Source organism: Podarcis pityusensis, assembly GCF_964106645.2.
Source record: "Podarcis pityusensis genome assembly, chromosome: 17".
NCBI classification, from domain to species: domain Eukaryota; kingdom Metazoa; phylum Chordata; class Lepidosauria; order Squamata; family Lacertidae; genus Podarcis; species Podarcis pityusensis.
The window spans coordinates 3,197,340-3,220,858 of record NC_138042.1 but is presented as its reverse complement, the minus strand read 5'-3'; the positions used below and the strand labels follow the sequence as shown (position 1 = coordinate 3,220,858).

Here is a 23,519-nt window from a genome sequence, read left to right as displayed (position 1 = left end):
AACTTTCAATTACTGTAACTTTATATCCTTCAGACTTTTGGGGGGGGGGGCGGGGGACGAGGTCTTTAGAAGTCCATTAATGTAAAACTGCAGCCCCATCCTACCTAATACTTGGAGAGCGTACATTGTCTCCATAATTATTGCAACAAGCCCTCTGAAACAGGCCAGTATCCCCTGTAGTCTTCGTCATCTGCCCAGCATATAATAGCCAACTAACTTTTAACACCAACTTTCCACAACTAAAAAAACCAGATCAACAGCCAGGGAAGCTAAGGAGCCATCAATATGCTGGTCGACCTCACTGTTCACTGGTTTGAACCAACGATGTTTCTAGCACTCATAATTGCAAAGACAAGAAACAATCTATGCCTAGTGGGTCAAAACTTGGAGGTGGGGAGATCTGTGGCCTGAACTCATGCCACAGGCCGCATCCAGTCTGATCTCTCGCCCCCACCCCCCACAGCCATTCACAGCAGGATCATAGGGAAGCAGCCGGATATAGACAGACACTTTGGTGGCAGGAATCCTGCCAATGCAAACAGGAAACTGTGCTTGGCACAATTCTGGACATCAGCAGTGGTCACTGCCCCCCTGAGCCCATCACAATGTTCTGTGGCAGATGGTTCCAGAGAGCAAGGAAGAGCTCCCTTCACACAAAGGACTGCTAATATACACAAACGCATGCTCACGCACAGAGCAACCTGGCCTGAGCACCTCAACCTAAATTGCTGCAGATTCATTAACACTCCTACCCTCCGGGTATTTGGATTGCAATGTGAAGTCTGCTCAAAACATATAGGGGACTATAACAGACAGAGAGAGCCCCATCGTAGTGAGATGGGCAACTTGGAGTGGCAGATTATGGGTGCTGTTGACGGACAGCAGAGTAGACAATATACAAATCTGACTCACAAAGCACAGCCCATAGGGAAGTTCTCCTGCACAGCTCTTGCTGAGACGCATGGGAGCTGTGCAAGGGCACATGATCATCTCCCACTCATGGCAGTGGGGCTTATGCAGGAGAACTTCCTGTAGGATTGGTCCTGTGTCCGTTAGACTGTGTGCACACCATAAATTAAAAACATGACTTCCACCAAGGAATCCTTGTTGCTGTAGTTTACCCCTCACACGGCTACAATTCCAGGACCCCTGAGCAAACTAAAGTTTGCAGAATTCTTTGGGGAGGAGGCCTGGCCTTGTGCTTTAAATGTGTGTCAAGGGGGTGGTGTGTACACAGCCTTAATCAGAAGGGGCTCCCATTGGCTTTTCTGCCTCAGAAGCCAAATTGTCTCGGGCTGGCACACAGACACACAATGCAACACACACACACACACACACGAATGCCTTTCAGTCTTAATCCTCCCATCTACCCAGGCTAGGTCTCCTATCCAAAAAGCCCTTGGTGACCTTCTTGCTCATCTCTCCCGTTGCTGGTTCTGCTTGACCCAGCCCTGTCCCCCTGCTTGCTACCCGACCCCCCCACCTCTTTTAACCTTTTCATATTTCATCTCCCTTGGTAAAACAAACATCCATAGAAGCAGGAGAATTAATGAAGTAGGTGACAGGCCTTGTCAAAAGCCCTCTTAACAGGGGCTGGGAGTAGAGTTGGGGGGGGGGGAGAGATAGGGGGTGGGAATGACTGGAGAGGAGAATCTGATGACAGGCCCTAATCAAAAGGAACTGGAAATGTTTGCATGAGAAATGGCAGCTCCCCATCTCCTCCGCCACTGGTGACACAACAGCCTCCCCCATATAAGGGCAGAAGATTTTTTATTTCCTCAAGATAGTAGTAGAGCTAAAATGTCCCATGGTGGGGGGGGGGTTTAGAATCCTTTTAACTAGGACTATTGAACCGATTAAAGAATTTAAAATGTATTGATTAGCCGTCTTTTTTTTAAGCTGTGCATGAATTAATGGAGCAACTAAATTCATTTTCCAGAATATTGCCAAGACCTCAGACTGAACAATGTATAAAATCAAATCAGGGGAGGAAAGCCCATAACTCACTGCTTGAGCATGTGACTTGGATGGGGAACTTTTGAGGTTCAGCCCCAACATCTCCGGTTAAAAGGGATCTCAGGGCTGCCACCAACTGCAGCACAAAGCAAAGGGGCTGCAGAGTTTTGCGGCGCGGTATTAAGAAGCATTAAAAATAAAGAAGCAGCCTGTCCGCCATCTGACCTGACGCCCTCTTCAGGACAAACTGAGCATTGCAACAGAGCCCCTCCAATCCTCTGGAATTAACTGGATCTCTTGCACTTTCATTTGGAGATTTATCTGAGGCTTCAGTGTTTAATGAGAAAGTGTAAGGCTAGGAGGGATTAGAAGCTGCCCAGCTCACAGAGATCATGTCCTGCTCCACTAGGATCCCTCAGTTGTTGTTGTTGTTGTTGTTGTTGTTTTAAAAATAATGCTTGTTTGCAGCTAATATTCTGCTTTTCCACAGATCTCATTGCCTCTGAGACGCAATGGCTGACCACGACCCTCTGCTGATGGAGAGCATCATGAAGCACATGCGTGGCCTCTTCCTCTCGCAGATGTGGGTGTTGGGTGGAGAAGGGGGTCCTAGAAGAGCTGCATCTCTCATGGCTTAAAAGCTGCTCTGCCTTCTAACTTTGGCAGCTGTGAGCTGCATTGAGCCTAGTGTATTAGGAAAAGTCAGCACACAAAAGAGGATGGTGTGTGCCTCTACAATCCCACCCTGGGCTTGCATTAGCACCCTGTGGAGCTGTGCCTGCAAGGCCTGGGTGTTGGCTCAGAAGCCAACTTTCATCTCAGGAAACAAGGACAGCAAAAAGAAGACAGAACTGGGGTTCAAGATGGCCTTAACAGATTGGGGAACTGGGTCATAACTAACAAAATGAATTTCAATAGGCCAAATGTCACATTCTACACTTAGGCAGGAAGAACCAGCTGCATAAATATGGGGGGGGGGCTCACCTGGATATCCAGTAGCACATGTGAAAAGGATCACGGGGTCTCAGTGGACCACAAGCTGAAGATGAGTCAACAGAGTGATGCAGCAGCAAAAAAGAAAACAAACACCACACCTGGAGAGCACCAGGTTGGGGAATGCTGATATAGTACTTTGAATGTTCAAAGATCCTGCAATTTTTTTTTCTAAATTTACTGTTATATCTTTTGTAAACCTCTTTCAGTGTTATTTTTTTAAAAAAATAAAATCAAGAGGCCTATACATTTTATGAAATAAAAAAATGAAGTGCTTCATGGGCACTAGCCTGTTGTGCTCCTTACAACAACTCTGTAAGGTAAATGGCCATTATCATTACATCTTCCATATTGTGGAAGCGGCTGGATGGGGCTGAGGCTGAGAGGGAGAAGCTTGCCTAAGGCCACCTTGGGTGAGGAGGCAAAGGCAAGAATCACGACCGGGGGGGGGGGGCTGTTTCTTGATTTGCAGCTCAGCACAACCCTAAGCTGGTTTTCTAATTCTTATTGCATTCAGTGAGGCTTATCCCATTGAAAGTGTGTCTAGGTTTGCAGTCTTCACTACTTTGCTACAACAAATACATCTGCATAAGAATCTAAGGCACCCTGAGAAACAGAACTAGCCTCAAATCTTTCTCCACTGAGCTTCAGGGCTGGGAGGCATCTCACCCATGAAAAGGACCCCCGCTTCTAAACCTTACTGGTCCACAACCTTTTCTTGCCTATCACACTCCAACCTTCAGAGGCAGGTCACACACAGTTATTCCCATTGTTCTGGCAGGGAAAACCGAGTCCATATAATAGTGATGCCACTGAGCAGGCCCCATGTGCCCGCAAACATACACAGACACATACAAACACACAACCCTAATCTGGTATTATGAAATGTCTAAACAGCCCTTTTCACTCAAATTTAAAAAATATATATATCACATTTGCCCTCACAACAACCCCATGAAGCATGTTACTATTATTCCCAGAAGAGTGTGCAACAGCATTTCTGCTTGCCCAAGAGAATTATCTCCATTCTACAGGTCCTTTGGTCCTCCAGATGTTGCTGAACTATAACTCCCATCAGCCCCGGCATGGATGGGCAGTGGCCAGGGACAATGGGAGTCGTAGTTCAGCAACTTCAGGTGGGCCAAAGGTTCCCCACACCTGACAGTGATACACTGAATACAACCTATGATAAAGTAATAACAACCACAACAGCAAATTTGTATCTCTTCCTGAATGAATAAATGACGAGCTATTTACGTATATGCTAGGGATATATGCACTAGAAACACCAACATTGAACATACTGTGGATTGACACTTTCTGCTAGAAATTGCTCCTTGGCACTCCATAGCTAATGAATTGAAATACAGTTGTTAATGGCGGTCACCATTCTCACTACCTCTCCTCCGTGTAGTTCAGGGGTGCCCAAACTTTTTTCAAAGAGGGCCAGATTTGATGAAGTGATCATGCGTGAGGGCCAACTAAAGTTTTTGAGCTTTTTTACAATTTTAAATGGATTAAATAGACCGGATTAGGCCCCCGAAACGGATTTTGGACATGCCTGATGTAGTTAAAAGATAGCAACAGGAAAGAACAGATCTTCCCTTTTTTTTATTCTGATTTGGGGGGCAGGGAGCACTGCCCTTGAATGAAACTGATCTACACTGGCAACAATAGTGTCTTGCGGCACCTTAATCTGTTTTAAAGGGGCTAGTGGAACATCATGCCTGTGGGGCAGTTACAGATTTAAGGGGTCCAAGTAATAAACTGTAAGTGTTGGGGGGAGAAATAGAATCACAGAATTGTACAGTTGGAAGGGAGACGTCTAGGCCAAACCTCTACAGTGCTGCCTGGGAAAGATCTCAACTTAAAAGGCCTGGTGGCAGAGGAAGCAACCACAAAAAAAGGGATCTGTCAAATATATATCCCAATAGCAGCTGCACAATGTTCTTGCACAGGCGAAAAATTTCAGCAGGCTGGACCCACATTTACCCAATTCCTGCTGTCAGAGGGGACCACCTTATCTTGCTTCATGGCACAGCCATCACCTGTACTGCTCTTAGGCTACATACACACCAAACATTTAAGACATATTTCTCCTCCCTCCCCCACCCCCTGAAAAAGAATTCTAGAAACTGTAGTTTGTTAAGGGTGCTGAGGAATGGCAGCCCTGTGATGGGTAAGCTCCAGCACTTGGGTGCTTTCAATGCACGGCCGTGCGCAGCCTTAGAAACGGGCATTGTGGGTGTGCTTAGTGCTGACCTGGGTCTCTTGTCAAATCACGCCCTCTGTGGTTTGCATATTGTGCGCAGTTCAGTCACCATGAAGCCTTGGAGTTTGGGGTGACAGTTGGCGTAGTTTGTCTCACGAGCACCTGCTCTTTATTTTTTGGCAGGTGTTGATTTGCAGGCACTGCCCAGGTGAGGCGCATGCCACACATCCTGTGCGCAAAGAGCAGCCTCTTCCACTCCCTCGCTGCTGCCCTACAGGACAGTGCCACTCTGTGGTCTCCATAGCAACCATGGGCAAAGATAAGCTAATGAGCCTTAAGGACTCTGCCTACTAAACACACACAAAGGAGGGGAAGGCAGGGGAGGAGGAAGCAGGATCCATAACTGTCCGCAGGGAATTCAACCCAGGGGAATTGGCTTCTGCTCTAACCACTAAGCCCCAATCCTTTCCCAGAATCAGAAAACAGAGTCCCAGTTTCGTTTTTCTTCTCCCTGCCTCTCTCAGCAGAACACAGCAGATCTGGCCGTGGCAGGGGTCCCTGCGCAGGGAGATAAGGAAGGTCTGGTCGGCTGAGGGGTGAACAACCTCCATTTCTGCTCCTCCCTTGTCCTCATTTGCAAAAGAAAACATGCAAATCCCAACAAGGGAGAGGGATGAGGGGGAACATATTTATCGGGGAAAGGAGCAGTTCCAAGGTTGGGGGGGCGAGCCCCTTAAATCCTCTCTCTCTCTCTCCTTATATTTCCACCCTGAGAATTGCCCTTCTTCAGGTTCTATCAGCAACCCTCCAGGCTCATCAGGAAGCCTAAAAAAATTAAAAGCCCACCCCTGAAACCCACAGATTATGATTGTGATGATTACATTTGCATAATTACATTTGAGGCCCGGCTGTGAGGCGTGGAGGCCGCTCCCTGCAAGGCCCTTTCCACCTGGCCTAGGGGGCAGGACCCACACTCACCAGCCCCACTGAAGAGGCTCCTCATGAGGCCAGAGGAACATGCGTTGTCCGGCATCATGAACAGGGCATAAAGGAGGAGGGCCATTTAACAGAGAGCTGCAATAATATTATTAATCATTTATATACCATACTTAACATACAAGTGCAAGAAAGCAAACCTTGAGGCTGCCTGAGGGGGCTTTAGGAAGAAGTGGAGGAGGAGGTGCCCCTCCATCAGAGAAGGACTCTCAGCAGGGCCGTACGTGGGTGGAAAACTCTGCTATTGTACATGTTCTGGTGATTTTCCAGCAATGGAGAAAGGGGGAAACAGTGTGTGTCAGGGACGGGTGTGGATGTGCCCCATCCAAAGTCCTCTTGTTTCCTCAATACACCCTTTGGAATGATGCCATTCTATGGGTGGCTCTGTAGATAATTCCCTCCCATTGGAGCAAAGAAGGAATAGATGACCCCTTTGCCTCTCCTCTGGCTGCAGGGACCTCTCCCTCCTTCCTCCATTAGTGACCTTTAGGACTGTGCTGTTGTTTAATTTTAAACTTGGAGCAATTTGTGGCTTCATTTTGCAGATGGAGAAGTGATACTGGTAGATCCCTCTTGGTTTGTGGCGCCCCCTGCCCTGCCTATGCCCACCAGGTACTCTCAGTACAGGACAGCACCATGTCGACATAAGGCTGCCTTGGGTCGATTTTCCATTCTGTGGGTTTTGGTATTATTTCAGCATTTGGGGGTCATAGAGAATCCATCCTATCCATATGACATGCATTGTGGGATCCTGGGAGGCATAGATCCAATGATGATAGATAGATAGATGATAGATAGATAGTCTTCTTTACATCTGGTTATGGTTTGGAACTTATCCACAGACACATTTAACAACTGTGATGCGGCTGTATGAGAGCAGAAGATGCTGAAAGGGTTTCATAGGGTTACTAAGCTGCTTTGAATACTCAAGGCCATTCAGACTAGCTTTCAGGGCACCTGGAGTCTATTCTTAGCCCCAGAAAGAGAATGGAGTGAAGGGAGCTGGAGAGAGGCTGGAAGGCCAAACGCTCATAATTTCTGAGAAGTGTCTTGACAGCAATCCAGTAATTCTGGGGATGGTGGGAAGGGAAGTGGCCTTTGCGGGGGAAAGGGTGGCTTTCCCCCTTCTGTTTATAAAATGAGATTGCAAGATTCTAAATTAGCATTCAGTCTGGACTTAGGGGTGGAGCATTTGCACTTGCTGTCCTGTTTTGCAGCCTCTGTAATGCTCGGTGGGTCTGAGAACCTGCCTGCCCTTATTATCCCAACAGGTTCCTTGGACCCCTCCAAGCTGCAGAGGAAGCTGCGTGCACATTATTTTAAAGAAACACAGCAAACTGCAAAAAATATCTTCTCCAGATCTTTATGCAAAGTATAGATGTTTCAGCATTTTCTAATCTTTCCCCCCAATAACAACAACAACTGTCTAGAATCAGTGTATTTATGCGCAGCGACCCAAAAGAGGCGGCTGACATGGGGGTTCCTGCTCAGTCATGGATAAGAGGGTGGGTGAGCAGACGCAAAGAATGGTGGCAGGACTTAATCTCTTGCCTTAATATTGTGCAGAAGAGTTCTGTGAGTCTTTCTCTGCTCAGCTCTGAGTAAGAAACTGCAGCTGCCAAAATCCTTTCTTCTACATAAGGATTAAAGGTACATGATCTTGCCATCCTAAAGGAAAGGTGGGGAACCTCAGGCTCAGGGCTCCCAGGGGCCCCTCCAGGTGCTTTTGACCCAGCCTGGATGGAGGCTGTGGGGTGTGCGTGTGTGCACATGCGTGTGCACACTAACCTCTGACTTTTCAGGGCTGCAGTGTAGTCTACTGTACAAAGGCAAGAGTCACATTTGTTGCTCTGATCACTTTTCGCCAATGGCCGTGGTCCAAAGGCACATTGACAGGTAGGGAACTGGGTCACATACAGGGTGGGAATAAACTAAAACTTTTAAGTTTGGTGTGTGCATGGGTGTACATGGGTGAACATGTACACACCAGTTACACGCACAAGAGCAACAGTTTGGCTTGGATTGCTGAGGGCAGATTCACATGTCCAAATGATCACACATTACTCTGGCCCTGAAGACCCAAAGAGAGACATGAGACTTTTCTAGAAATCATGCCTGTGCTTTTGCAACTCATTTGCAAAACATTCTGGCTTGGTGTCATTGGGCTGCAGCCCAGCAGGAGTCTTGGACTGGGTCATTCCCATTGCTGGGAAAAGGATTTCATGTGAGCCTCCTCCTTCTTGGAACAGGCTGATTCATGCAGCTGGAAGAACTGGAGAGGCAGAGGCAGGGTTCTTCCCTGCGCCACCTCCCCGTTGCCCTGCTTTGCTGGTGCCCCACCATTCCTGCTGCCCCTGCCCAGCTCACCACACCCCCAATGATCCATCAATGCTATGGGTCCCACTAGCTCTGCTTGGGGCCTCAATCAAGTCCCCGATTGTAGCCATGATGCCCTGCGGATGGGTCAGGCTGAGGGCGAGGCAGCGGAAACTTGGGGGCAGCCGAGCCGTCCTGTTGACAACACACAGCAAGTGCACAACAAGGCGCTGATTGTTTGGGACCCAGATTCCAGAGGAGTGATGGCAGCTCAGGCTGCAGGATGACTGCAAGAGCCCCCAGAACAAGTCTGTTTCACAGAGCATAAAGCCAAAGAGAGGGAAGTGCAAAGGCCTTCCTCTCTTGCCAGTCCAGCCGCATCTTGGCTCTGGGCCCACCGAGGTAGGAGGAGCTGCTCAGAGTGGCAAGGAAGAAACATGTGACACGGTAGAGGCTGTGTACACACTTTACCTTTTAAAGCATGTTTCAAGCATACAATTTCCCCACAAAGAATCCTGGGAAAGAATCCTTAGGCAAGAACCAGCTGCACAAATATAAGATGGGGGACACCTGGCTTGCCAGTAGTGAATGTGAAAAAGACCTAGGGGTCTTAGTAGACCACAAGCTGAACATGAGTCAACAGTGTGATGCAGCAATAAAAAAAGCTAATGCTATTCTAGGCTGCATCAACCCAAGTCTAGTATCCAGATCAAAGGAAATAATAGCCCTGCTCTATTCTGCCCTTGTCAGACCACACGTGGGGTACTGTGTCCAGTTCTGGGCATCACAATTTAAGAAGGATATCGACAAGCTGGAACATTTGCAGAGGAGAGAGACTGAAATGATAAAGTAAACGAAGCCTTATAAAGAACAGCTGAAGGAGCTGGGCATGTTTAGCCTGTAAAAGAGGAGAATGAGCGGAAATATGATAGCCATATTCAGATATCAAAAGGGCTGTCACATGAAGGATGGAGCAAGCTTGTTGTTGCTGTTGTTATTGTTATTTCTCCTGCCATGGAGGGTAGGACCCAAATCAATGGCTTCAAGTTACAAGAAAATAGATTCTGACTAAACATCAGGAAGAGCTATTTGACAGCGAAACGGACTCCAACGACAAGAGTTGGACTCTTCTTCCTTGGAGGCTTTAATGCGGAGGCTGGGTGGCCATCTGTCATGTGTGATCTAGTTGAGATTCCTGCATGGCAAGGATTGGACTAGATGACCCTCGGGATCATAGCTGTCAACTTTTCCCTTTTCCTCCGAGGAATCCCATTCGGAATAAGGGAATTTCCCTTTAAAAAAGGAAAATGTTGATAGCTATGCTCGGGATCCCTTCCAGCTCTACAATTCTACAATTCTATGAGTCTAAGTGTAGTTTAAGGGTGCTGGGAATTGCAGTTCTGTGACGGGTAAACCACAGTTCACAGGATTCTGCTTGGGAGAGGGGGAGCCATGTGTTTTAACATGTGTGGTATGTACCCAGCCAGAAAACCTTTCAGGTTAAACACTTGCTCCTCTCAGCCTACTTGCATTCAATCTCACTCATTACACTCATTAACAACCCTAAATGGTTGTGACAGGTGATCTTCCCCCAGGTGAATTAACATCCAGTAGACAAGCAAAGGAGACCTCCTGCAAGGTGCCCTCTCCCTGGGACTCCGAAATAGCCTGTCTCCTTCAATGTAACAACCCCCATCCCCACCCCAAAGAAGCAAGTGTGACATAGTGAGTGGAATACCAGCAGCCCTGTTACCCCTTGCAAGCTGAAAACAACGAACCTTTGCCCAACCAAGCCAAGAGAGGAAACAAAAGCAAAAGGCAGGCAATAGCTTCTCAGACTGCAGCCTCCTTCCTTCGCTCCTTTTGCATGGCTCAGAAAGTCTCCATTTGCCATGAACAAGCAAGGGAAAGAAAGAAACCTGAAAAGTGGGAGTGTGATGTCTCTGCCAAACCCAGACCCTGTCACTCCTCAGAGCAAGGGAAGGTGTGTTGTCATTGTCATCACACACATATGCAATTGCACTGCCTTCGTTCATTTTGGTGGAACTTACGAGTCAGGAAGGTGCTTCAAAAGGCAACACAACTGACACTCCCAGTTGTGGAGGCGGGAGAAGGTGACAGAGGTGCCAAGAAGGTGGAGGCAGCACTCCTGTGCCATGTTAGAAATCAGCCAGGCACCAGGCGCATTTTGTGATTGGCGCAGGTCCAACTGAGGCCACCTGGAGATCTCGGGATGCCAGGCTGATGACGGGGGAAAGCAAAATGTCACTTAGGGAAGGATCTGAAATACTTTCCTTGAAGCTTGAATTTGTTTTATTATGGATTGTTTTATTTGACGTTTTAATGTGTTGTGAACCGCTTTGAGATTTTTTCCCTTTAAAATATAAAGCGGTATAGAAACAAAATTAATAATAAAAATAAATTCCACTGCAAAAAAGGCACCTAGACATTCCATTCTGGCAACTGTACCCTACGCTTAAGGTGCCCTTTGACGATTAGATTATATATCTGAGTTTCCAACACTGGACCCAGAGTCCCATGCTCAGCTTCCCCCTCCCCAGCCCTGAATACTCCCTCCCTGCCGCTGCCATTGCTGTCCTATAAAACCCCCTTTAGAGGGCTGGGTCTCTGCCCCTGCCCGCTTACTTTTTGTAACCCTTTGGGTGGTACATGCTGGAAAGCAAAGCCAGGCTCCAACCACTGGCCATTTTTATTTGCCCAGAAACCTTGGAGCCCCACCAAGGTTCAGAGACATTTCTGGAGAAATTTTAGATGGTGGGCAATGCCCAGTGAGGCTTGCTAGCGCTCTCATCAAGGCACTTGGCTGTGAGGCCCCAGATTGTGGCCCCAAAGTCTGCACTTAACAGCTTTACTGAGGGCAAATTTGATATTTGAGTAGGACAGCAAGTAACCTGAGCTAACCCTGAGTCTCTGCCCTACCTCCTCTGGAGGACTGGGGGATTGCCACAAGGAGAGGCAGGATGTGGAGGGTGGTGTGCAAATGTTGCATTCAGTAAGAAATCTCAGGATAATTTGGTTGAATGGCTTTCGCTCAGGGTTAGAAGCAAGTCGAAAACATGTTGGTGTCTCAACAGTTATTAATTCCAGATGGCACAAACACTAGACACCTCTGCTAATTAATATGGGGTGTAAAGTTCACTGACATGAATGGAAGCTGCTAAGACTGTGGATCTTCTATATTTCAGTGTTACCTTCCCAGTGCATTGTAGCCTATGGGTTGGATTTGTCCTGTATGATGTGGAAACCTCGCTTTTTCTCAAGGCAGAGATCAGCCTTACAAATTAGACAAGAGCCTCACATACATTTTTACTAGCCCCTTGCCCCTACTATGTGAGTCACCTGCAGCTGGTGAGTAGCCTAGCCAGCTCTCTTTCAATGATCTAAGCTTCCTTACTTCATCACCTTTATTGCAGCACTTAATTGCCAAAGGTGACCAAGCAACTGGCTATTTACAATGGTGGCAGGGTTTTCAGCTCTGTGTTTCCAGCTATCTTCTCTGAAGCCCCTTCGGTCTGCTTGTGGTTTGCTGGCAAGTCAGTGGTCCAGCCTTTGAGGAGAAAGGGCCCTTCCCACATCATCACACTACAGAGAGGACTGGGCACCCAGACACCTGGGGTCCTCCATCCTCTGGAAGCTGGAACAAAAGTCCACACTCCTCTAGCAAGGCCTTGTGGTGGTAAGTCAGGAGAAATTGGCTTGTTTGGAAACATCTCTTTTATATACAATATGAGTGAAGGACTTTGAGGAACAGCAGAGCGGGAAGAGACTGAGAACCCAGCTCTTTCCCCATCCCATCCTCTGAGTTTATTCCTGCATGTGCTGAGTGGGGGCAGCAGGACACACAGAGAGAGACTCTAGGCAGGCAAATACAGCAAGATGAAAAAGAGATGCAGGGAGATGAGTCACTATGGGTCTGGTTACAGAGATGGACGTGCAGGTGCAGACCTGGGTGGGGCAAGGGAACTGGGGGTACAGCGGCTGTGCCAGGCAACAGCAGCAGTTGTGGATGAAACCCCCAGGCCCTGAGGTAGCTGCAGGTGCCAAGAACCCCAGCCTCCTCCTTCCCTCTCCCTACCCCAAACAAAGCCCTAAAGTCTCCACTCTCGGTCTCCACTCTTGCTGCACTGAGAAGCAGAAGGCTGGGGACAAAGCAGGAGAGAGACAGAGAGAGAATCCCAGGAACAAAGAGCTTTTCATGAAAAGGCAGGAATGAGAGACCATTGGGCTCTAATGTGGATGGAAGAGGTGAGAGAGCTGGTGGCAAGAAGGAGAAGAGTGTGGGGCATTTGTCAAGCCTGTGGGGAGGAGGGGGCAGATCAGACAGCAGGGAGGGTTTTGGGTCAGGGCTGAGGGCATCCGTGCAGCTGGGCAGAGCCGGCCTTGGTATTCCTCTCTGTCCTGCCACCAGCTCTATTGACAAGGTGGATTGATGAGGAACATGCCAGACCATAATTCCTCGTTGCCTGGGCAACATGCCGCTATCCGTCCCTCTCCCCACCACGCAGCTCCTGCCTCAGACAGATTCCTCCCGTAAATCAATTGCCACCTGCTGCCCCTCTCCCCCCTCCCCACCCACCCATCACCTCCTTGACAGGGCGGGGGGGGGGGGGAGGCAAGCTGGGGGCATCCAGGGTTATCTTCCACAGCTCCGGGAAGGGGGATTTTTTAATCATTAAGGAAAGCTTGGGAATCAAGCTCCTGACCTAGGTAGGGTGCACACCGCCAGGGGATATTCTCCGGCAGAAGTCCCATGGAAGTGAATGGAGGGTGCTGCGGAAAACCACAGCCATGCTGTGAGGAGGACAGCGTTATTTATTAAACTGGACTATGTTCATGGGAGAGGGATTGATCCTTGATGTGAGGAACTCCTGGGCTTTCCTTGGGTGGGCTGCTTTAGCATCAGGCTTTGGAGCCAGGAAAAGGAAAGGAAACTGGGGAGTTAGATGGAGTTTGGGGCCTTAACCTACATAGATGCCCAGGATATTGTAAATAAGGGTGTTTTTTCCTTAACAGAAATTCAAGACCAATTACCCAGATACCGGAATTATGTGCTTCAATGTTAATACTCCCTCTTGTTATTAGGCTGGTGAAAGTGATAATTAAATAGCATCTCTCCCTAATAAGGAGCCAGCCAGACAGCAAAACAATATTGCAAGCTGCCAAAAAGGGACGGGGGGGGGGGATTGGATGGCAAAATGTTTTCCCTCCCCATCTTCTGACTGCCATAAAATCAAAATCAGATTTGTTCCAGCTGAGATTTGGGGTTATTTAACTTCCCAGGATACAATGCCTATTCATGCTGATCTGCCGAGCATTTGGGGGATCTCAGGGCCCTCATCTTTCAGGACAGAAAATGCCATTGATTTTCATTCATTTTTCTAACTACTCACTTGGTTGCAGGAGGGATTTATGTCCGGTGTGTGTGTGTGTGTGTGTTTAATTGGCTGTAGTTGTGCTGTGTCTGGTAGAAATCCAAGGATTGGAGTGTTCACAAATGCTGTTTTCCAGCTCAGAGGATTTCTTGGTCAGCAGGTGTTCAGCCCAAAATATTAGACTTCTGCTGTGAATATTCTGGGTTGCATTTCCCAGTAAGAGATTTCTCCCTGGCAAGGGCATATCCCCATTTAAGCTCAGTAATTATTTCCCTCTTATTGGAATCGAAGGAGAATTCAAGGTGATTAAGAGGGAGAGGGGAGTCTTCCTGATCTCTGCTTTTTTGCTATATATAAAAGTTGATCGAATTGAGAGGGGAGAAACTTTAATGCCTTCCTCTCTCAGAAGCAGCCTTTGCCAACCTGGTGCCCCCTAGGTGGATGGGACTTGTAGTCCAAAGCAACTGGAAGACTTCAGCTTGGTGAAGGCTTCCTGGGATTTTGCTCCCCTAGATGGGGCAAGAGGAAGAGGATGTGTGCTTGGATTGGTCAGGTGTAGTTTTGCCGCCCCCACCCCCCAAGATGATGGTGATGGTGAACTGGCAATACCCTGTTCTCTGAATGAGTGAGCAGTGCTTGCTTTCCTAAACAACAGCTTGCTTAGACAGTTGCACCTCCTAAATGCAATTTTTTTATTTACCTCTGTAAATAAATGTAAATGATTCGGTGCACATGTTCAAAACACTCAGTTTTTAAATTGTTGGTTTGTCATCAAATTAATGGGTTCTGAAAACAGATTCTGGGGCTGGTAGCTCTGCTTTGATTCCAATACCACACTGGGGGCAGGGGTGCCTCCTTGAATAAAGTATTGGGGGGGGAGGTAAGCCCTGCCTCACATAACAGACCACAAGACAAGGCATGAGCACACCATTTGAATGGCAATGCCCATCAACTTGGGGGGAGGCTGGCCCCCTCAAATATTTTATTGGGGAGGGGAAAGGACCTTGGCCCCTAGGAGTTGGCTCGTATGGTTGGGGGTGGGCAGAAGAAGGAGCCAGATACAAGCTGAGCCTTTGCTTTTGCCCATGCACACACAACCTGCCATCAGGTCCACAGACACTTCATCAATCTCAGCAAGCCTGTGGCATGTGTGTGTGTGTGTGTGTGTGTGTGTGTGTATGCAAAACTGCTATGATCTAAGCATAGGAAAACAAGCCCCACCCAGCCTAGGAAATACGGCCTGAGGTTAGCAGCAAATCATCACACACAGGCACAGACCTGTGCAAACCACCAGCACCCGACTCTCTCTTGTGTGCAGCAGTTCACTTATAAATAGAGAGGGGTCTGGGCTCATTTGAAGCCTCTGACCTGGCAGCCGGGGGGGGGGGGGGGATAAGGCAGATGCAGGCAGTGAGGTGTTCTCTTCATTTGATATTGCTCCAGGTGTCCTCACATCTGAAGGATGCCAGCCTCACCCTTCAGCTTTTAGGGCTGAGCCTGTAAGAGCGGTTGATCCCACTCAAACACTCTGTGCATGCAAAGCACAGCAGATTTTCACACACACACACACACACACACACACACCGATGTTTTGGGGCTGATGGGAGTTGCAGTTCAAAACATCTAGTAGGTGCCAGGTTGGCACAAGAACACATCCTGGAAATTCTTTACTTCTAGGAAACACCTCCACAAAGGCACCATGCAAGCACTGCAGGCCTGGGCTGCGCACATGCCACCACCCACCATATCTGCACAGCATAATATGAGAGGCACATACAACCCTTTTCTCCTTTACACACAACCTGTCTCTCCTCCGCACACAACTGACTGCACACTTAGGTCTGCATAATGCACTCATCACATGCACACCAGTATTATGTTTCAGTAGCCATGAATCCATCAACGGACTTACACCAAACCCTTTGAGAAGACCTAGAAACCCACCAATCATTCACATTCACACACACACACACACACACACACACACAGTGTTACATTACTCTGTTGCACATGCCTGCAAAGCAGATTTTCATAGACATATAAACTTTCAAAAGATTGTGGACCTCAGGATCATGTCCATCGCCAGCATGCCCCCCCCCCGAGAGAGACACAGCAGTAACACCATATACACAAAACCCCAAGCTCTCCCCACTGCCCCTCCCTATTCTACACAACACAACACAGCCCCCCCTCACACACACATACCCCATGCGATCAACATTCCTTCTCACCTGCAAAATTCTGTTATTCACATATAGCCAACTCACACACGCATTTCAAGCTCTGCATGTGCAACCCACAACCTGTACACACACACAACCAGTATCCATCTTCCAGTACCATCTTCCAGTCCTTACTCACAATGATTTCATTCCTGCCTCCCAGTGCTATTTACAAATTCTTCCAGAATAGCACAACCTTGCACAACGCCTCCAAAATAGAGCGATGCTCCGAGTAACTACTTCCCACACACAACAGTCTGATACCTCCTCTCAGACACATGCAAAGTGTAGTTTTAAAGAGCTCCCATCTTGCCTTCCATGGATGCAGAAATAATTGAAAAAGATGTGTTGCCTGAAGCAGCAGTCCAAATGGTACCCTGCCTCCCACCAACAATTTAAATATATATATGATACATTAAATAATTAACTACTTGCTGCTCTTTAATGGCCGCTGCCCAAAACCTGCTGCCTGAGGCAGACCGTCTCACACTGCGCAATGGTCATGCTGGTCCTCCACCAACGACAGGAATGGTAGAGCCTTCTGTTTTAGGCCCAGATCCAGCTGCCACACCCTTTCGCTACTCTCCCTCCCTCTCCCCCTCCAACCATAATTCAACATCTTCGCCCACAAGCTGCCCGCGATTCCCACAGCATCCTTGCCAGCACACAATGCTTCCCCTTCTCACACACCGAGGTCCACAGCGTGCTCTTTCCCCCACATACAGGCACATGCTCCAGCCTCCTTAACGCAGATGTACACAGGAGAGACTCATCATCACACACCATTCTGCTATCCTTCCTCCCTACCCACACACCCAGCTCCCTCCCTCTCTCACACACACACCGTCTTGGCACAACCCTTCTAGTGCACACAACTCATTCTGAAGACAATCTTGCCTCGGCTTCCACTCCTGGAATACTCCCCTTCCTCAAGCAAGCCCTCATCCTGGCATACAATGGTGCACACATCTGTTTCCCTGACACATCCCCATCCTTGGTACATTCTCACACTCAAGGGGCCCTGCTGCCTCCCTCCCTCCCGCCTCTTCTCTCACACACCCCTTATTACTGCCCCCAAAAGACCCCCATACATCTTCCTCTGAGAGGAAAGAGCTAAAGATGGCTTGCACCTAGAGATTTTGCCCCCCCCCGGCCCCCGCCATCTTCTCCAGCACATCTCTTGGCCCTTACATTCCCATGCACCCACCCCGCAAGAGGGGTCCCTTTCCCTGCACCCGGAGGGTCTCCCCTTCTCGGCCCCTTCTTCCCCGATTCCCTCCCCTGGATCCTAGCCCCACGGACACACACTCAGCCAGCCCTGAGCCCTGACCCACAGCCACCACCACACGCCCAGCAACTTCTCCTAGAGACAGATGCGGATCGGGGGCGGGGGGGGGGGGCGGGCGGTTTGCACCAACCTATTTCTTCTAACCCGGTTGTGCGTGTTCCACTAAGGAACCCCTCAGGTCTCCTTTATACCCCAAATTTAGAAGAGCCCCCTCCCCGCCTCCAGATCCTGACAAAGGCGGGAGGAGGGACAGCCCTCCCAGCGAGGGGACCCATCCTCTCCCCCAACCCCGAGGCTCCTGCCGAGGCCGGGGAGGGGGTCCCCGCGACAGCCCCTCCTGCCTCCTACCTGAGCCGCGCCCGTCCCTCCGCTCGCCCCGCAGCCGCCGCCTCGCCGACTCCTGCTGCTCCTGCTGCAGAGCCCGATCGATGTGACATAATCGGCGGCGGCGGCGAGAGTCCCCTCCCTCCCCGCCCCGCCCTGCCCCCTCCCTCCGCCCTCCTCCCCTCCTTCCCGGGCTCTGGTTGGACCCCAAAGCTGGACGGGGAGGGGGGGATAAGGTAGGCATCGGCTGGGGCGGGGGGGGGGGGAGAAGGGAGTGCCCCCCTCCACTCCCCGGCCCTGCGCTAAGGAGAGTTGGGGTGGGGCGGACTGGTGGGGGGAGAATGAGCGCAGCCTCTCCTTCGCCACTTTTCTTCCTCCGCTTGGACAGGAGGAGGGGGTGCCCCAGCGGGTGGGTTGCACCTCAAGGGTCTGCCGCCGGACGCCTGGGTCCCTCCCCACCCCCGAGCCAGGGGGGAAGGAAAACGAGCCGCAGCAGGGATGCCAGCAACGGCATCCAAAAATCTTTGGCTTTCTGCTCGCATCTTGGAGGAGGAGACGGTGCAGCGACGAAGTAGCAGGGTGGGATACGCACAGAGAGACATGTTTTTAATTGATATATATATATATAAATGTAGCCAAGACCTTCTTCTTAGCTGGGCTCCTGGGAGAGGGAAGGAATTTAGGAGCCTCAAAACGGGATTTGGAAGAGCTATTTGAAGGTCACAAGCCCCACATCTTCCAGTCTCTCCCCGCCCCCCGCCTCATACACACACTTTTAGAGGGTGCCCTTTTGGTGCCACCTTTGTGTATGTGTGAGAGTTGATAAAAGCAAAACGTTTCTTAATAAACGTCCAAAAGACTCAGAAATGAGGAGTTTCGAAGGGAGAGCTTTCGGCAAATCTTAAGAGCGGGGTGTCTTGATTAAGAAGGTGCCAAGGGAGATATGGTTAAGGGGGTACAAGTTAGCATAAAGCAGCCCTGGCTTCCCTGGAGGGACCACAACCGACCCAGATTCGAGGGGTGCCGAGTGCTGTGATTTCAAAACCCAAAAGGGTCTGGCCTTTCTCCGGCTGCCAAAGTGGCCGGCGGGCCGAATGGCTGTGGCGGAACGCAGCCAAAGGACGGAGCCGCGCCACCTTCCTGCGCTTCTTCATGCCAGCTTGGCTCCTCTGTATCTGATAAGCCAGGGAGCAGGCAGAGAAATGGATCCTGGCGCCTGTAGGCTTTCGATGTGCAAAGCAGCGTGGTGAAGGATGGAGGAGGCATGAGGGAAGGATGAAGACGAAGCAGAAAAAGCAAGCGCCTGGAGCTCGCCAGCAACAGAGATGAGGAAAGCCCAGGATGAGGAGCAGCAGCTACAGGTTGCGCCAGGCCACTCCAGCACCTGCTACACCTGGGATCGGAAACGAAGAGAGATGAACAGGAGACTCCGGGGCTGGCCACAGGGTTTGGGTGAGGCGACCCGAGCAGCGGGGCCGAAGGGCTTCTCCCCAGGGCAGGAGCTTTCGCAGGGCAAGCAAATGAACTGTGAAGATCCACAGCACCGCAGGAGGCTTGCAGGGCAGGTGGGCGCAGGGTGGCTCACCCCAGAGGAATGTGGCGGCATCTTTGTTCTGTCCACACCTGAGGAATCATTGACCAAACGGGTGGGGAAAGCTCTGGCCCTCCAGGCGTGGTTGGGCTACAGCACCCAGGCAGTATGGCCAATAGTCAGCGGGGGATGGGAGTGGCAGCCTGGCAACATCTGGAAGGGCGCCGGCTCCTCAGCACACACACATCCCCGCTGGTTGGTTGGTTCTTCAATCAAATTCCAGGCAGCTGTTTCAGATCTAGGAGTGGCTCAAGACCCTTTTCCTCCCACAAGTGGCTACATGCACAGCACGAGCCAAAACCCTGGGCCAAATATAGAATCAGAGCATTTCAGAGCTGGAAGGAGCCTTAGAAGCCATCTAGTCCAACCCCTTTTCTTAGGGCTTCCTTTTACAGACAATTGGTCCACAGCTAAAGCTGGGGTGAGGAACGTGATCCAGCACATTCTACAAAGGAAACATTTGCATGTGTTGCTCCACCCATTTTTGGTTCTGGCCACGCCCACAATGGAAATGGACCCTTGGAAGTTTCCTCAGAAGGGAATTTATTCACTTTTATTTGTTTTTATTCATTTCATTTCCATACTGATTTGTATTTTTAGAGGGGGGGGAGAGAATCTCAAAGCAGTTTACAACCTACATAAAACCATAAAATAAAACAATCCAGAAGAATAAATTATGGAAGAAAGTCGAATATAAAGTATACATTCAAAGCAACATAATTAACAGGAAACTAAATATTCTCTTAAATATTTCAAAATAAAACTTTGCAGAGGATGTCAACTGCAGAATCCACATTTAAGGCAGCCAAGTTAACAAAACAAATTATCTTCAATGTTTAAGTGGAAGCTCAGGCTTGATGACCTGAGAGGCAGCCAAGATGGTCTCTGGCCTCTTCTTTTGCAGCAGGAGTCAGTCCAGGCCCCGCCCTCCCAGGCCAGGTGGGGAAAGGCCTGCAGGGCAGAGAGCAGGTCTTCTGGGACTCACAGCCAAGGCTCAGATCTAGACCAAAAGGGCTTTCCATAACTGGCAGAAGTTCTCTGGGACCTTCTGTAGCAACATTCACTTTCTCAGCCCTTCGCTCTGAGATCCTTTGGACAGGAAGTGCCAAGCTGAGCCAAAGGTTCTCCACAGACACAGACATGCCGCCCCTCAGCCAGCATCCTCTTGAACCTCACAAGGCTTTGTGGGGAAACACAGGGATGTTTCACAACCTCCTCCCCAGACATACTTCTCGCCTGCTTGCAAAGTCAGACTGGCTTTGCCAAACCTGGGACCCCCCCTATTCCCCAACCCCCCAGCTTCATAACATGCCACCAAGAGGGCAGGTGGCATGTAGGTTTAGGTTAGGGTTGGGTTAATCAGATCAGATGTATGTCCCGCTCCCCACAACAATAAGTCCCAAAGCGATTTATGGTAATAAAATACCATAGTGGAAAGTGCACAAGCTGCTCAGCATTATACAGCCCAATCCCATTGGTGGTTATTCAAAAATAAGTTCTCAGTGTGGCTTACTCTCAAGTAAGAGTACCTGCTGACCATCATTATTTTGTGGGAGGGATTCAAACACATATTAAAAATTTAGGTTTGTGCAATTAATGTAGATTAAAGTTCTAAAGGGACATGGGGGTGCTGTGGGTTAAACCACAGAGCCTAGGATCAGAAGGTCGGTGGTTTGAATCCTCGCGATGGTGTGAGCTCCTGTTGCTCAGTCCCTGCTCCTGCCCACCTAGCATTTCGAAAGCACAAAAAGTGCAAGTAGATAAATAGGTACTGCTCTGGCGGGAAGGTAAATGACATTTCCGTGCGCTGCTCTGGTTCGCCAGAAGTGGCTTAGTCATGCTGGCCACATGACCCGGAAGCTCGGCCAATAAAGCGAGATGAGTGCTGCAACCCGAGTCGGCCATGACTGGACCTAATGGTCAGGGGTCCCTTTATCTTTACCTTTAAAGTTCTATTAATATAACAAATCCACTTTAAAAAAAAATAAGTGAGCTTTTTGTGGTGAGGAAAGCAGCTGGGATATCCACTGAAAAGTGTGGGATGAACAAATGGTGAATGGGAAAGATGTATAAACATCCCAGAAAGAAACCAGGATGAATGCTTCTCATGTAGCCGCCCCACAAACAAATCAGAATGGATGTTCAACAAAGTCCAGACATTTTGCAGATAAACCAGACCATCTGGTTTAGGTTAGGTGCCCTAAGTGTGGACAAGACTGCAACCGTATTCTTTAATTCTAGTCCTACCCCAAGTATAAACTGTTTGTCTGTTTGTCCTCCTAAATCCATCAAAGTTGGCTTCAAAGAAACACACACTTCCTAAGTCTTATCCCTGAAAACAGAACTGAAATTTAATTTGCTAAAAAAAAATTAAAAAAAAAAAAGATTTCTCCTCTGTGAATGTTGTTGAGTAACCAGGTGATATAAGTCTTTGTTTATTTGACTTCACATTTTGACATCTAATTGTATTGGATCTCCATATTCAAAAGCTGACATGTAAATGGCATGTTATATTCAAAAGTGGGCAGAATTTTTATGTTTTGTCGCATGATGCAGCATGAACACTTTGATGCTACTGTCATATAATTTTGCAAAAATACCCACAGTCTATTACACAATGGTCTGAGGACCTCGTGAACATATTTCAGGTTAGTTTTGTGTGGATACCTATCTGGACATTTGAGGGGCTTACATATATATTTAACTTAAGATGCATGTACTATGTGGTTATTGTATTCAGATTGTGACCTGTCAGCTTTTTTTGTTACTCTTTAGTATTATTTATATACCATTTTTTAAATTTAAAAATGCCTTTACTTTCCTCCCTCTTTTTTCTTTGATAAATCTGCAACTAATTTTTTTAAAAAAATCTTGCAAAATAGTACGGGACCTGGCTTCATCCCCACAAATGGTAGGAACTAAAATGGAGGCAAAATCTGGGGTGCTGCTGGTTTATATTTTTAAAAATACCAGCATGTAATTTGCGTACTCTGCAGGACCATTGCAGATTCTGGACTGGGACTCCTTTGACAGACTTCTTGGTTTCCTAATGCCCTGGGAATCTGCCTGTTTTCTCCAAGGCGTCTCTATAGCTGACACGAAGGAGATGGTCACATGGCTTCGGTTCACCACTCAGTTTCAAAGGGCTTATTGTAATAAAGAAGTTTTGGAAACAACTCAGATCAGCAACCGTTTGCATGGGAGCAGTTTGCGACGCTGCGATTTCACAGGAGGCACAGACATCCGCACCATACATTGAATGCCCATTTAGATCACATAGCTTCACCACAAGAATCCCGGGAACTGAACTTTGTTAAGGGTGCTGGGAACTGTAGCTCTGTGAGGGTAAACTACAATTCTCTGGAGCCTTTTGCAGGAAGCCCTGATGGTTGAAGTGATATAAATGTGCTTTAAATGTACGGTGTGGATGTGATCTACAGGGCTAAGGGGCAAAAATTCACTGGGGCACCTTCCTGCACCAGCCCTGTTGAACAGCATGACCACTGTGTTCTCTTCCCTCCCTCTGTTCCTGCTCCTCTGCTTTTAACAGCAGCCATCAGGCACACAAAAATACAGCTAGCTTTTTGGGGTAGGATTATGAAGTGATGGAGGAAGCTTTCCCTGCATATCAGAACACATCATTAAAGGCATCAGAGTGAGGCCAGTTTGACAACCCTAAAAGGCAAAACATACATCTTCATATAGTGATATTTCCATTCCACTCTAATCTTTATTTAAACTGTCTTTCATAGTGCCTAATCAATAAAGAAATCAAAATTACTGAGTAAAAGAAAAGGAAGAGGCCCTGATAGACCAGTGGCTTCCTCTCCAGAAACTGGCTGGTTTTGGTTTGTCACTTCCTCAGCTTTAACATCGTAAGAAAGTTCCCAGTGAGTCAGAATGCTCAAAGAAGCAGGCAGAGACAGCTTTCAGATATTGGGTGCTATTAAGTGTGGCAGAGGGGTGGAAGGCAGAGATCCAAGGGGCACAATCCCCAAGGCAGTTTTTCTTGCCTGAGTTCCACTGAAACTAACAAACCCTCGCTAGTGGACTGAGACATACTGACGAGGGGAATTTGAAATGCAATTTTGGTCTTCTGACTCAAATGGAGTGGCCCCTGAAACAAACCATTAAGTGGGATCTGGGCCTCTGCCAGAGTTTCCTCCCCTCCCTGGTCCTTTGGGGGCAGATCCACATAGACTATACATTTAAGCACAGTCAACATACA

At 48.6% G+C, this 23,519-nt stretch overlaps 1 protein-coding gene across 10 annotated transcripts in view; it reads right to left on the bottom strand.

Moving 5' to 3' along the window:
• The window catches only part of L1CAM (L1 cell adhesion molecule), a 96,800-nt gene extending 78,977 nt beyond the window's left edge, over positions 1 to 17,823 (bottom strand). For all 10 annotated transcript variants that reach the window (XM_080987417.1, XM_080987420.1, XM_080987421.1 and 7 more), the window contains exon 1: positions 17,725 to 17,823. In XM_080987417.1, the coding sequence (XP_080843543.1) occupies positions 17,725 to 17,813 (89 nt within the window). In that variant the 5' untranslated portion in view covers positions 17,814 to 17,823. The remainder of the gene's footprint in view (positions 1 to 17,724) is intronic.
• Between the last annotated feature and the right edge of the window lie 5,696 nt (positions 17,824 to 23,519).